The 15673-nt window shown below is 35.6% G+C and overlaps 1 protein-coding gene across 5 annotated transcripts; it reads left to right on the plus strand.

The window, feature by feature from the left end:
- Window positions 1–1329: 1329 nt before the first annotated feature.
- On the plus strand, window positions 1330–9728 carry LOC110628466. 5 transcript variants are annotated; one of them, XM_021775124.2, is made up of 16 exons: window positions 1336–1523; window positions 1645–1747; window positions 1916–1984; window positions 2075–2191; window positions 2276–2349; window positions 2779–2875; window positions 5173–5215; window positions 6233–6295; window positions 6777–7006; window positions 7444–7564; window positions 7654–7757; window positions 7842–8093; window positions 8172–8342; window positions 8435–8578; window positions 8665–8810; window positions 9102–9728. In XM_021775124.2, exons 1-16 carry the CDS (start codon window positions 1460–1462, stop codon window positions 9251–9253), a joined length of 1950 nt encoding a protein of 649 aa, XP_021630816.1. In that variant the 5' UTR covers window positions 1336–1459; the 3' UTR covers window positions 9254–9728. The 5 variants fall into 5 exon arrangements, with proteins under 5 accessions (XP_021630820.1, XP_021630818.1, XP_043804839.1 ...); XM_021775125.2 differs by having other exon boundaries at window positions 1337–1523; window positions 7980–8093; XM_043948904.1 differs by lacking the exon at window positions 6233–6295 and having other exon boundaries at window positions 1335–1523.
- Window positions 9729–15673: the final 5945 nt, after the last annotated feature.

Raw genomic sequence — 15673 nt, forward strand, 5'->3', positions numbered from 1 at the left:
AAGTATTAGTAATTTGAATGTCGAAGTGACTATTTCTAAATATCAATCATCTCCTATTTTCTTTTTACATATTGTCAAATTATGCAAGGATTAATGAACGAATAAAATATAAACCCATAAAATATAAACCTTTTAAAATAAAATTAAAAAAAAAAACACAATCTAAACCATTTATTTTAAATTTTTATACAAATATATTTGTTAATATTATTATATTTTAATACATATTTTTAATTCTATATTTTAAGATATATTATAAAAATTACGAAAGATCTGTTGTGTTTACTAAAAGTCATAATGATATTTTTTCCCCTATTAGTAATTAAAAATTCTTATTATTTATTAAGGTAGAATCTATTACAAAAAGTCCTTTTTTTTTTAAAACAAAAGTCTTTTATCTGCTTTTTTTATTTTTTTTTCCTTATTTTCACATTAGTATTAATCTCATGCTCTCGGCCTTCTAAAATACATCCAACATTTTCCAAATATCGAGTTAAAATTGAATTTATGCGCCCTTGACTTGATATATTTTAAGTTAATTTAAAATTGTGATTTCAATATAATTTGTTTCTAAATATGTGCTAAATAAAAATTTAATTAAGTTAATTTTCAATAATTTTATCAATATATTTTATTTTATATAATTTTAATAATATATTATTTTTATGCATGAAACTGATAAAAATTTAAATAAGTGAGCAGTGATTAAGTCTTATTATATATATTTTTTTGAAATGAGATTAAAAATTATGGAATAAAATTTAAAATCTCTCAGATTTACTTGGATATACTTAATATCAAGTTAAACTGAGTGTAATTTTATTATATTTAAATTGAAAAATCGATTAAATTGAATTAATTTAAAATTTTAATTTATTTTATTTTTTAATTTAATTTTTATTTTAAAAATTTTAATTATTTTAATAAAAAATTAATAAAATCAAATCAAAACCATCCGATTAAGAATAATAATATATTATTTTTAATAATATAGAAATTAAACTATAATTAATATTGAAATATTTTAATTTTAAATTTTAAAATACTAAAAATAAAATTAAAAAATAAAAAATTTATTTAAAAACTCAACCAATCAAATTAAATTAAATCAGATCGATTTAATTTAAATAAATTTTTACTAAAATTATAATTTTTATGTATATTAAAATTTTAATTTTTAATTCATTCCATTTGATTTTAAATCCAATAAGGTGACCAATTGAGTTCCTCATGCTACGACATGTCGTCTGTAGACCTACCAAACAACTAAACTGGCCCACCCCTTCCTGCGACATGTCGTTTAAGACCGGGTTTCCCTGGCCGTACGTTTGAATTGCAGCAGAAGACGATTTTTTCCATTGTTTCACCACGCCCTAATTGGCTCAAAACTCCCAACCCAGAAAAACTGCTAGTATTCTTTTCATTTTACATCCTTGTACCCAAATTATAAGCTCGAGAAATGGCAGAAGTTCCATCTTTAATGTCTCTGGGCATGGAGGCAATAAAAAGACAGCTCCTTTGGGGTATTTTTAATTGCTTCAATTTTCTCTTTTGTCTTTTGTTTTTTTTGTTCCATGCGTTATAATACTAGGAAAGTTGGATTCCTGCACAACTTATTGATTTCAGTACTTTCATTAATTGCAGGAGATGATGTTTTGCCTGATATATATGAGCTTCCTTCCCATATATTTGATAGCTTGGTCACAGAATTACCTCCCTTGGCTTTGCACAAGTTAGAAGCAGAAATGTAAGCTAATTATGCATGCATTACTGTTTTGGTACTTTTGATTGAGAATAAATGGCTAAAGGCTGAAATTTTTTGCTTGTATTGTTATTGGTATTGCTACTTTCTTATTGGGATTTTTGCAAATGGAGTTATTTATGCTCTATGCTCTTGGATTGCTGTTTTGGGCAGGCCTTATAAGAACTGGGATGATTATGAGTGTACTGATGGTTGCCCGGAAATTGGAACTAAGCGTGGAAGGTAATCAAGTGTCTGTCTATTTGTTCATCTTTTAAAATCAAGAAGTTTGAAGAAGGAGTATTCTAAGAGTACTGCTGGTTTCTTTGACAGAAGTGGTAACTTCAGTAAAGCATGGAAGCTGTTATTTAAGCAGCGCTGGCCTCAGCTTGTTGACCATCCTGAGCCAGTTAACTGGCAGCAGATCTATTGGCAAACACATTTGCAAAAGTACATTATTGAATGAATTGCATGCTTCCCCTTTGTTTCCACTTTTGTTAATTTGTAGTTTTATTATATTAACCTGAAAGACAGTTGCCTCGATGAAGCTGCAGCATTAGCATCTATCCCCTCATTTGACGGATGCATTGGGAAGATGAAAGTTTCAGGTAATGTATGCTATTTTAATGTTAATTATTAATCATTTTATGATAATTTAAAGAATGCATTCTATAAATATTTCGTGACAAATTTGATGATAAGCATTAGACAAACGGTGTAAATGATCACTTCTAAAATCAACCTTAATTGTTGAGCACACTGCTTCTTGGTTCCTTAGTGCAATGGGATTCTGTTATCATCTTAGAATATTATAATGGAGTGACCTTTTTTGTATAAGATAAATTAAATATATATTTGAAAATCCTTTTTTCTTTTTGTGCAAATGTCATTATTTCATGAGTTAAAATTATCTACAGCTGTAGAACAGGAATTTTCTCCTGAAGTATTGTTTGTCAAGGTCTTAGATGTAACATGCCATTTCACATTCTTCATTTTCCTGGAGCCTTGATTAACTTTTAACAATTTGTTTCATGCAGACAATATAATGATATGCATTGGTTGCGGAGGACACTTGAATCATTCAATCTATTCAATGTTATCTTACCACTTCGAACAATTTGGGCACTATGCTAGGTAACATCTTATGTTGAGTTTTTACATCATGAAAGCATAGGCCTAGTTTCTTTTGTATCATAGAAGATTAATTGGAAAGCATATATGTATTCAATAGTTTGTCAGTATGAAGAATTAGGTTTCCTTTTCTTATTTGACTTTTTACATGCTAAAATTGTTTCATTTTAAAAAATTTTTGGCAAGTGAAATATACTAATTTTACTGTTAGAAGTTCTGACGGGTCCGGTCCAAGTCAGAGTGTTGGATCCCAAGACGGGCTTAATTTAACTTGATGTGGTATCCTTCTCCAAAATGCCCTTAGACATTTTGAATTGGGCTCCACCTAACTTATAGACCATCCATTTTTATTTGTTTTTTTGATGTGGGATTGCTTCCACTTGCTTCTTCCTTTTTCTATTCTCCAACACTATCCTTCAAGTCCAACTGGCCTGGTGATGGATGTCAAAATTACAAAAAATAACCTATCAGAATTCAACAAATATAAATTGCGTATAGGTGAATAAGATCGAATTCACAAGAAATTGATATTAAAAGTCTCCAATCAATAACTAGAAAAACAAATCATAAAAGTAAAAGGGTGGATTTTGAAGGGTGAAACTAAAGTAAAAACAAGATAATTAAAGAAAGCAATAGAAGACTTGAGAGAAAATAAATGCAAACAAATTCTAGTTGAAGAATAGGATCTATTTCAATTGTGAGAATTATTGAAGCAAAAATATCTTTATTTATTTCAATTAATTGGTTCTAGTCGTGAAAGACGCTCCTCACAACTAATCTCTCCGTAGGTGTAAATTAATTAAGAAATGTTCGCTAATTAACCCTATTTAACAAATAACCCAAAGAACGTTTATTGGATTTAATTTATTAACCGTTTTAAGAATTAAAGAGATCAAATTTTAACCAACAAACCAAACTGCGTAGTGAGATTAAGCTAGATTGTGCAATTTCCTCGATGGGTTACACTAATCATTACCTATTATTAAATAAGCCAAGCAATTATGGACTTAAGCATTCAAACTAACAATATATTAACTTGAAAATATGAATAACGGACCCTATTGATCAATCAATAAAGCAACAATAATAATAATAATAATTAAAATTACATAAATATTAGAAGAATAAAGATGAACAATAAAGTTTAGATTTTACAATTCATGAAAAAACTTAAACTTCAATCTATTTTCAACTAGAATTAAGAGATTAGCTACACATGACTCTAAGAAAACACAAAAAGAAGAAACAAATTCAGCCAAGAGGAGAGGATGTCGTTGCTGCTTGTGTCAAAAAGGGTGCTTAAATAACAAAATCTTAGAGAAATCCTCTTAAAATTTCTCTTTAAAAAGTTTGATTTGAGTATCTTTAGTGAAATAATAATTTTAATTTGTTTCCTAGAGAGAACAGAGGTTTTCTGATCTTTTAGGAGAGGAATCCCGTGAAATCTGGACTGATTTAAGTGCTTTAAATTGGAGAATTCCAATTTTTTCACATCAGATGTGCTTCTGCTGTTGTTCCAAGGCTTGCTCAGAGACTTAGGCAAGCCTTCGGTCAAGTCTGTTTAGCCACTGCACATAATCAACATCTTTTCTCTTTGATTTTGGCTTATTTTTGCTATCCTTTGCATTTCTGTATAGAGTCCATAAAATTGCTGAAATAAATAATATTCATATCTCATTTGACCAAATATTTAATTAAATTATATGTTGAGTATATGCATCGTCACCGGGCCCAGGTGTGACTTGCTTTCATTTTTGCTTATCCTAAGCTTGTGTTCTTTGAGTCTCAGAGGCCTCAGTCTTCAATATGCTTGAGTCTTCTTCATTGAGCCTTCATTCTTGGATTTCAGATCTTGGGCCTCAATATTCAATATTCTTATGGGTCTGGCCCGTAATTGCCAGTCCAACCCGCCAGGAATTTTTCTTGGACCTTGGATCTTCATGGACCATGAGGCCATTGGCTCCGATACTATGTTGGAATTTCTGACGGGTCGGGTCCAAATTTGCATGCGGTGAGAGTGATGGCCCAAAATAAGGCTTAATTGAGTTTAATGTGGTGGCCTTTTCCAAAATTCCCTTAGGCATTTTGAATTGGACTCCATCTAACTTATAAACCATCCATTTTTCTTTCTCTTTTTCGATGTGGGATTGCTCCCACTTGCTTCTTCCTTTTTTTCTATTATCCAACATTTACTCGTATTGTTTAACATAAAATCTTAATTTCTTTAGCATGTCGTTTATGGGTATTTATTTATTTTTTCCAGGTTTTAGGTACTCACACATATATTTTTCTTTATGCAGATTTCTGAGACTTCCAAATGTACTTTGCGTTGCAGAAACTTGTGTATGTTTATAAATCATCATTTACTTTGACTTCAAGTTTTATTATCTATATCGGCTGAAATATGTTGTTTTATGTGGATTTAGTGGCATATGCATTATGGCATCTGTTGCCATTCATGCAAGCTGAAAGTTGGTAATTTGAATCTCTCTAAAAGATATGTGATTTTTTTGTAACTTGGAATGTTTTCTGTCACCTCTATGGAAGGGGTTTCAGAGCTTTGCAAGGCATGGTAATGCCATTTAATGTCCTGAGATCCAGAGAATAGGGTTTACAATGGTTGTGTAAGCTTAGCTGGAGAGGAGGGTGTCCCTCCCCTTTTATTATTTTTCCCTTTGTCTGCTAGCGATGCCTAACGGCCTTCCTACTACAGTACCACCTGTCTCTGATGGACAGGTTTGTGCGTATGAATGGCGTCAGATGTCCTCTCCAAGCCAGGCGGCCATTTAATTCTCCCGGCACGCATGCAGGCAGGGCTGCGAAGTGACTGGGCCTACTGTCCTCCACATGTCACGTCATTGGGCTGAGCTCATGGTTGGTGTACCTGGGCTTGTGAGTGACCCGTTCTGCTCTTTGAGACTGTGTCTGGGCCGAAGAAGTCGGACCGGCTCGACAGGAAGGCTTCCTAGGTTTTGGACTGGGGCAGCCTTCGCGGTCCCAGCCTCCTACCTAGACGCGTGAAGCCCGGCGGTCATCACTATTATTGCTCATTAAACCCACTAATCTTTGTATTCCTAGGTTTTTCTGGGTGCAAATCTTGATATCAACCTTTTGTGCCCCTAGATGTAGTTCCATGAATGCAACAAGGTTCAAGACTTCAGCTTGATTCTTATTTTGCATTTTACTGTCAATTAGCTCTTCTGAATGTGCTTGAAAGTTTTCTTTTCTTTCTTTCAGCTTCTGTATCGTTGCATTCTTGTACATTCACTTCCGTTCATCTTGTACTAGTTGTTTTTAGTACATTTGCATTGTACAAGAATTATAAGTGGCCTGATATTAAGTGCTTCTTTTCCGTTGCAGAAATTACTGAGGAACAGCAAACTGCAAAGTTTAGCACTGCGATGGATCAGATCCAAAGAACATGTATGCTTAGTTCTTCAGCTTTGTTCTGGGATATTGTGGTAGGCTTGCATTCCGGAAGAAAGATTGCAAAACAGATAACTTTATATCTGTAACTAAGATCATTCAAACCTCTGAAACAGCAAATTGAACTTAAAAGGCAGAATGAGGGAAGAACCTGAACATATAAGGAGTTGCAACAATGGGTTTCTCAGTGAACCTAGATGTCTTTCTTGATTGCCCTATCTCTGTCTCATCCATTATTATTGGTTATTTTTTCCAAACTGTCTCATCGATTGGAATGCAGTCTCTTGGTGCAACCATATAACATTATATCAATATATCATTTATGAAGATCGTCATATGCTCTTATAATTCTACATTATGAAAAATAGAAAACATTCATTTTCAGAAGATGGCTGGGACGTCCAGGGCAATGTTGTCAATTATGTTGTTTATATGGAGGATGAATTCTACATAACTGATTATAATTCATAATTAACAGGTTGATGGATTATGCCAATTGCTAATTCAAAACATTGAAACATTGACATCACTTGAATTTATTCACTGCAAGCTTTCATCAACTTTTGTCAATGCAATATGTGGTTGTCTGGAAATAAAAGGGAAAGAGACACATATCATACAGAACTTCTCAATCAGGACATCAAACTTCCTTGAAAACAATGCAGTTTCCTTTCCTCAATCCTTTGTATCATTTCTTTCTTCAGGAAGGTACATCATTCTTTCAACTTATTGATGTTTATAATCTGCTTCTTACTATGTCTATGTTTCGTTTAAAATTTTTTGGCTGACTGCTTTTAAGGTGCTCATCAACTGATAAATACTTCATTGTCAGCTTGTTAGCAGTTGGGGTAAAAATGTAATGGAAAAATCCCAAAAAGTTTTAGCACAACTGCCAAAAGAACAAATTCATTCATCCTTATAATTTTCCGTGTTAGTCTTTGAGTGCTAAAATGTTCTGTCAATGCATGGTATCTCTTATAGCGGGAATTTATTCTTGAAAATTTAGTCCTCTTAAACCAATATAAATCAAATAATTTGCAGGCAAGAACTGGAAACGCTAGTATATTGCTCTTTTAGTAGTTTTTACCTATTAGTGAATCTCAAAAAGAGTTCCTTCTCTTTCTTCTAAACCATTTTATTTCCAGGTCCTTGTGTTCATTAAGATTTTGTGACAACAACCTAGACCGATACTTTGCACAGATGCTTTTTACTATCCTTATCAATGCTTCCTCTAGCATATCCACCCTTGACCTTTCAGACAACAGCGTGAGTGATACCTTTCTCTTCGATTTATTATTGTTTGTTATACTATTATGAGATTTCCAACAATTGATCTTTCTAACCAAATTTCACAGATAGCAGGATGGCTCTCTAATTTCAACAGGGGATCCTCAAGCAGGCTCCCATCATCTTTGGGGACTTTCAAGTCTTTGCAATCATTGCATGAGCTTAATTTAAGGTATGGTCGTATGACATTATATACAGGCTTTCTTTCTGTTTATCAACTATTTTTTAATAAACTAATTCTAGTTTTAGCTTGTAGGACATTAAGTGCTTGTGGTAATTTTCCTCCACCTTTCAATTTAGGGCACAACGGATATATATTGATTTACGAAGCCATCATCTATAACATCGCGCATGGAGTGTTTCATATATTGTGGAAATCCTTATCTTGTTTCAGGGGAAATAATCTTCATAAGTACGATGTGGAGAGTCTTCGGAATGCACTTTTTTTAATGCCTAATTTGGAGGTTCTGGATTTAAGTGACAATCCCATTGAGGATGAAGGAATCAGGTTGGTTGATATCCCCTTTTCCTGTCTATTTTTCAATGTAGTAAGTTAAAGTTTTGAAATATAAGTTTAGTTTTGCAGATGCCTGATCCCCTATTTTGTTGAGGCTCCAGAAAGATGCAGTCCATTGGCAGTGCTGAATTTAGAGGACTGTGAGCTTTCTTGGAATGGAGTGACTCAACTTTTAGACACCCTTTCAACCCTGAAAAGACCTTTGCGCTCTCTCACACTTGCAGATAATGGCCTTGGCAGGTTGGTTTGCCTAATGCTGTCATTGAAGTTGCACTTTATTGTTTGTGTTTCTTTCTTGAGAGGAGTTTGGCTATAAAGTTACTGTCTTCTAGTCTAGTAGCTGGATCTTTGGGAAAGTTTTTGGCCACATCTATTACTGAACTTAATATTGGAGGCATTGGACTGGGTTCAGCTGGTTTTCTCGAACTGCAAAAAGGAATGACGGTAGAATTGAAGCTTGTCAAGATCAACATAAGGTTTGAACTAATTTCCTGATTTCTTTTCCTTAGCTGGTTTTTCAATTTGATTCTAGACAATTGACAAATTAATTGCTTTTGTCCAGCAAAAATCGTGGTGGGCTTGAAACTGCAAGATTTTTGTCCAAGCTCATGTCATCAGCTCCAGATCTTGTTGTAGTTAATGCATCTTATAATCTCATGCCTGAAGAAACCTTGACCATAATATGCTCTGCTCTAAAGGCTGCAAAAGGTATTCACCTCCAACCAGAAGCGATCTTTGAATTTTTTAGTCATATTACTTGTTTATCTGGTATTACAAGGAACACTATAATTAACTTGTAATTTAAATGGGCGAAACTTCGAACGTTTGGTAAGTAAGTGTAGTGTACTTTCTATAGAAAGTCATATGGTACAAAAGTAGTTATTATACTTTTGCACTACGCAAATAACCCTTGATATTATGTAAAATGGAAAATAAAGGAAAATGCTATATAAAATGAATGCTTTGGTCTGAAACTACATTACACTTGCTATGACTTAGGTAACCTTCAGAGTTTGGACTTGACTGGGAATATGTGGGACTGTCAACAAACTTACGCCTCCGTACTTGCCGAATTTCAACATAATGGAAGGCCTATCTTGATTCTTCCCTCAGCATACGCCCCAGATGTTCCTTATGATGATGATCCATAGATGGAAAAACATTCACATACTTGTTGGAAACAGTTATGCAGCATTACCCGTTAAGAGTTGTCTGAACTGCATGTCATACAGCAAAGGGGGCTTCAGAGAGTGGACCGAAGCCGACGTGGACGAAAGGTACCGCTATCAAGTTAAGGGCCTTTTGATTGCCGAGTACTGGCTAAGCTGTTTGTACTTTTATTACATTATCACTTGATACAAGCTGCCATTGTTAATTTCTTATCACTTGGTTGTGGCAAGTGCATTATTAGGAAGATGCGTGAATTGCATACGGCTAAGATGTATGTATGAATTTTCAAAATGTAAAAATTTCTCCTCGACTTTTTAATTGGCATAATGCATTTTGTCAAGCATAAAGACGGCTGAATTTTTTGTCTGTAAGACTTTGTACCCTGGATTACAACTGATTTGGTTGGTTTGAAATAGGATAACGTGTCACTTATAAAGGTTTTGGGTATTCCCCTTCCTTGAGCTGGTTTTTGGGTATTAGATCTGACCAAATTCAACGTGGTATCAAAGTCTCACATCCAGTAGCCCCAATAAATGCGAAGTATTTTACACTCCAGTTTAGTATTGAGCGTGAGAGGAGCGTATTGAGTGTTAAGAATTGAACAATCACACAATTTAAAATAAGTATGAAAAAAAATAAACACAGATTTAATGTAGTTCAACAATTTGGTTACGTCAATGGCGACTAGAATTTTCTTATTTATCTGTAAGTTTTCGAATGGAATACACTAAGAGAATATTACATAATATTATATAGTTATATGCTCAGGGAAAATATAAAAAGACAAAATAGCCCTAAAAAAAATCACTCTCAGAGCTCTGCCCCGAATGCCCACCTTGTATACAGTCCATAATATATTATTAGACTTTATATCTTAACAAATCTCCCACTTGGAAACTAATTCAGTCAACCTAACCATTTTCATCCTACATGCCAATATATCCAATAAAAACACCTGGCTGGAAACATCTTCCATACTACATACTACTGTAGAAAACCAACTGAAGCCTTGCACAACCCAGCTTCCTAGCATCAACACGTTTAGTCAACATGTTTGTCAGATTCTTAGTGCCTTCAATTTTCTTCAAACGCATCTCACCTTCTTCCCCCAGACTGCATGTGAAATAGTACCTACGTCGGATGTGTTTTGTTCTAAAGTGATACGCTGGATTCTTCACCAACTGTATAGCACTCTGACTATCAGTGAAAAGAACCTTATCAAGCTACTTCTTGTTTAACTCTTTCAAATAATCAATCAACCATATCATTTCCTTACCAGTTTCAGCAATTGTAATATATTCAACCTCTGTAGATGACATAGAGACACACTTTTGAAGTTTAGACATCCAGCTCACTGTTGTCCCATCTATAGTGTAGACATATCCAGATGTGCTTTTGCTTGTATCCACATCTCCACTAAGATCAACATCAATAAAACCTTCTAATACTACCTTGTCATTCCCATAATAAAGTGATATACTAGTTGTTCCTTTCAAGTATCTCAGAAGCCACTTCACAACTTCCCAATGCTCTTTCCCTGTATCTGACATATATCTGCTCATAGCTCCCTCTACATGTGCTATATCAGGTCTAGTGCAGAAAATAACATACATCAAACTCCCAACTGCAGAAGCATAAGGTACTTTTGCCATATGATCACGCTCCATAGCTGTCTTGGGTGATTGCTCCTTTAACAATTTGAGATAGTTAGCGAAAGGTATGCTATTGGACTTAGTATTATCAACTCTGAACCTAGACAACACCTTCTCAATGTATTACTCTTGGAACAAAGAACTCCAGTAGACCTATCTCGGAAAATCCTCATCCCTAGAATCTATTTTGCTGCACCCAAAATTTTTCATTTCAAACTCTAATGACAATCTCCCCTTAAGATTTTTGATCTCCTCCATACTTACCCTGCAATTAACATATCATTCGCATACAAGAGTAAAATAACAAAAAATTAGTAGACTTCTTAATATAACAACACTGATCCTTTTCACTCTTGTGAAAACCATTTCTACACATGAAAAAGTCAAACTTCTTATACCACTATCTTGGAGCCTGCTTCAACCCATACAAACTCCTATTGAGTTTGCACACCTTGTGTTCCTTACCAAGAACCTCATAACACTTCAAAGCCTTTGCATGTGAGTAACCTTGACCTCCTTAACCGACCAAACTTTTTCTGGAATCTTGAAACCCAAAGGAACTGAAGGTCCTCTGTTTATCAAATATGTTGTTGTGCTCATTGCATCTACCCAAAACATTTTTGGCAGCCCAGCATGTAGTCTTATGCTTCTTGCTTGCTCATTCAATGTTCTATTCATCCTTTCAACAATCCTATTCTGTCTTGCCTTGCCAGGAACTTCTTTGGTGTAACTGATTCCCTCATCAGCACAGAACTTCTTGAATTCTATATGATCATACTCTCCTCCATTATCAGACCTTATACATTTGATCTTCAACCTAGTCTGATTATCAACTTCAACCTTCCATCTCTTAAAAGTGGCAAACACATCTGATTTGTGTTTCAAAAAGTAAACCCATACCTTCTTACTAAAGTCATCAATGAAGGTAGCATAGTATCTTGAACCACCGAGAGAGGAAACTGGGGATGGCCCCCACACGTCTATATGTACTAGTTCTAATCGTTTTGCCTTTGGTTCTTTAATAACCTTTGTAAAACTGACCCGTTTCTGCTTTCTCAGAATGCAACTCTCACATAGACCCATATCAGCAGATTTCAACCCTTGCAAATACCCTTTCGAAGCTAGCATCTTCATCCCTTTCTAGCTCATGTGTCCAAGCCTGTTGTGCCATATACTTGAACTCGATGTACTGTCAACCGCAACAACCATGTCTGAACACCCTGCAGTAGTGTATAAAGTTTTAGATTTTGTACCCTGTTGACTGTGCGGTTGTCGAGGCCGATCAAAAATAACCTTTTTGGTTATCCACAATTTTATAACTGTAGATAGTGGCAAAAGGATCGAATCCACATGGAATTGATACTCACCTATTTTTCTTATCAAAGACCAAGTAAATAAACTGAAAACCAATAAAAGGGAGATTTTTGAAGGTTGATATCTTAAACTGAAATTAAAAGCAATTAAGTAAAGCAAATAATTAAAGTAAAGAAATTCAATAATGAGAAAGGCCCAGTTGAAGAATTGGATCTACTTCAGTTGTTGGGATTGATCATTGACACATAGATTCTTTTATTTGACTCAATAAATTAGTTATGGGGGTGGAAGACGCTTCTCACCACCATATCCCTCCTTGAGCATAGATTGACTAGGAAACGTTCTTTAATTAATCCCTAATGAACAAGTTGCCAAGGAACGTCCTTGGGGCTTTAGAATCATACAACTGTTAATTGCATTAAGAAATAGAGAGACCTAATTCTAGCTACCCAAACGTATGGTGATCTTGCTAGATTATGCAATCTCCTTGGTTTTTACACCAAGAGTTACTTGTGCTTGAATAATTTAAGCAATTACAGACTTCAAACTACTCAAACTAACAAATTATCACTTTGCAATCAAGAATCAACGGGCCCTATTGATCTAAACAACAAAACAACAATAGAATTAAGCATGAAATTACATAAATATTGATAAATAAAAGAATAACATAATATGTTCAGATCTCCCAATCCATTAACAAACTGAAGTTTCACCCAATCTTCAACTAGAAAGAGGGTTTCAGCCACTCATAGCTGAAACTGACATTAAAATCAAAGAACGAAAGCAAGAAGAAGGAGAAAAAGGGCCGGCTGGGCGGCTGCTTGGAGGTGCACGGCTGCTGGTGTGTCGATTCCCGAAGAGAAGAACTTCCTTTGTTGCTGGTTTGGCTCTCTATTTATATTTGAATGTGCAGCCCTAAGTTTCCTTGATTTGATAGAGATCTTTTCCTATTTGGAGTTGAATTCCTTGATAGCAATTGAATCTTCATGAGGTTTGGCTTCCTTGATAGGCGAGATAGTGTGCTGAGTTGTCCTTGTGCGTTACTGAGTTGTCTTTGAGTATTTGGGATAGGATAGACTTTTAAAAGTTTGAATTTTCAGTTTTCCCGCTTTTTTGTTGCATTCTGTCGCAAAATCTATTTGCCCGACTGTTTAGATAAACAGCCGGTTTGGCACTGTTTGTCAATCTGCCTGTCCCGCAGAATTTGTTTGCCCAGTTTGTTTGGGCAAACAACTGGTCAAACGGCAAGTCTGCGCTATTCTTGAAACAACCGGGCCCAAATAACTTTGGGGCCCACTTTCCACTTGGCCAAAATGGTTAATCCAAGTTATTTAGTAGTTTCGTGCTAGCTATTATATACAATTCCAATTTTCTATAATTTTTCGATGTGGGACAGTTTCTGCCGCAGCGAAAGCAGCTGACCGTTACACTCGGTCCCGCTAAATTTACGACGTCCTCGTCGCAACTGAATTGATTACAATTGCTAACCAGGACCAGACCCTCGGGTATTATAGTTCGCTATTATATACAATTCCAATTTTCTATAATTTTTCGATGTGGGACAGTTTCTGCCGCAGCGAAAGCAGCTGACCGTTACACTCGGTCCCGCTAAATTTACGACGTCCTCGTCGCAACTGAATTGATTACAATTGCTAACCAGGACCGGACCCTCGGGTATTATAGTTCGCTAGAACCTCGGGCGGCTCCACCTCGTCTCTCACTGTAGCCCTTTCCTCGCAGGCCCACTAGCTCCGCTCAATTTGTCTGATCCAGGGTGGCTCTGATATCAATTGAAACAGCCGGGCCCAAACTGGCCCAAATAACTTTTGGGTCCACTTTTCATTTGGCCCAAAATGGTTAACCCAAGTTATTTAGTAGTTTCGTGCTAGCTATTATATACAATTCCAATTTCCTATAATTTTCCGATGTGGGACAACTTCTGCCGCAGTGGAAGCAGCTGGCCATTACAATTCTTCGTCCTTCTCCCATTTTTACTACAGCTTTGTTTGGGCAAACTGACTTGGGCAAATCAGGCTTGATCTCTTCTACTCTCTTTGAACAGTTTTAAGGTCATTTTTATCAAATTACCCTTTTACACCATTTTCTGTAAAATAAGATCAAAACCACAAAATTAGGTAGAAAATGTATGATTTAACATTAATAATAACATGAAAAATGGGTCTAAATTTGGTTTGATCACCTGTTTTATTACCCTAACTCCTTTCACAATTTTGCAAGAACTCCCTCCAAACACTATTTTGTAACCCGTACTGTTTAGCTGGCTAATCAGATTCTTCTTCAAGTCAAGAATATATCTGACATCTTGCAGCTTCCATTTACCCCCCATCTGAGATTTGGATACATACATCCCCTTTGCAGCAATCTCCAAGGTTTTATTATCAACAATATATACCTTTCTATAATTTTCAGATTTAAAATTATGGAATAATTGTCTGCTCGGAGAAGAATGGAATGATGCACCCGAATTAAGTATCCATGAGTCAATCGGACTATCCAGACTAAGAATTAAAGCATCACCAATGTTATCTGCAGAATATATAGAATCATCATCTTCATGAGACATGTTCTTTTGATCTTTGTTCTTCTTAGATTTAAGGTAGTCCTTTTTAAAGTATCTCTTTTCACCACTACCACAACAAACAACCTTATTTTTGCCATGAGATTTCCTCTGCCCTTTTGACTTCGATCGACCATATTTACTATAGCCCCCTTCAACTTGCTTCTGCCCCTACCCTCGACACTTGAGTGCATTACTAGATGAGCCTTCGATTTTCCTTTTGTGAATGCTCTCGCTCATGACAACATTCCTGTAATACCCGGCGAGACGCCGGCATTGAAATTCTTACTTTCCAGCAGGTTTCCGTTGGAATCTGGAATTCGAGGATGTCGGAGGTTCTTTGAAGGGTTAGAGAAAGGTTTTCAAAATGATTTTACGTGTTTTATGGTTTTGAATGCAAAGGATTTGGGTTTTGAAAGGGAAAAGACCAAGGGGACAAATTTCAGGTTCGGCCGCCGAAGGATAAGTTCGGCCGCCGCACGTTGCGTGGTTTCGCCCACCGAAGGTGAAATTCGGCTGCCGAACGTTGCATGGTTTTGCATGCAGCTTAGGCCGCCGAAGGAAAGGCGGTTGGGCCACCTATAAAAGCCCCATTGACCGGAAATGGAGTGTGTTTCACTCTCTTTTCGTGCAAGGGTAGGCTCATGCTCTCCTTAGGTTGTTTTCATGATGGTTCTTCAAATCTTTCAAGGTTTTCATGAGTTTTCTTCTTGTTTTGAAGAGTTGTGAGCTTTGAGCAAGAGTTTGAAGCTTGGAGACTTGTGGAGCTTGGATCTCCATATCTTCACGTTTGGAGTCACACCAACTCTTGTTCTTCAAGAGGTAAGTGTAGATCCTTAGCTTTTATGAAGTTT

The sequence above is a fragment of the Manihot esculenta genome, chromosome 12, assembly GCF_001659605.2.
Source record: "Manihot esculenta cultivar AM560-2 chromosome 12, M.esculenta_v8, whole genome shotgun sequence".
Classification (NCBI taxonomy): domain Eukaryota; kingdom Viridiplantae; phylum Streptophyta; class Magnoliopsida; order Malpighiales; family Euphorbiaceae; genus Manihot; species Manihot esculenta.

Excerpts from the sequence above, each read along its gene's own strand:
- LOC110628466 (XM_021775124.2), top strand. The coding sequence starts at position 1,460 with ATGGCAGAAGTTCCATCTTTAATGTCTCTGGGCATGGAGGCAATAAAA. Across the intron at positions 7,758-7,841 it reads TTGCATGAGCTTAATTTAAG|GACATTAAGTGCTTGTGGTA; the intron begins GTATGGTCGTAT and ends TTTAGCTTGTAG. Across the intron at positions 8,343-8,434 it reads GCAGATAATGGCCTTGGCAG|TCTAGTAGCTGGATCTTTGG; the intron begins GTTGGTTTGCCT and ends ACTGTCTTCTAG.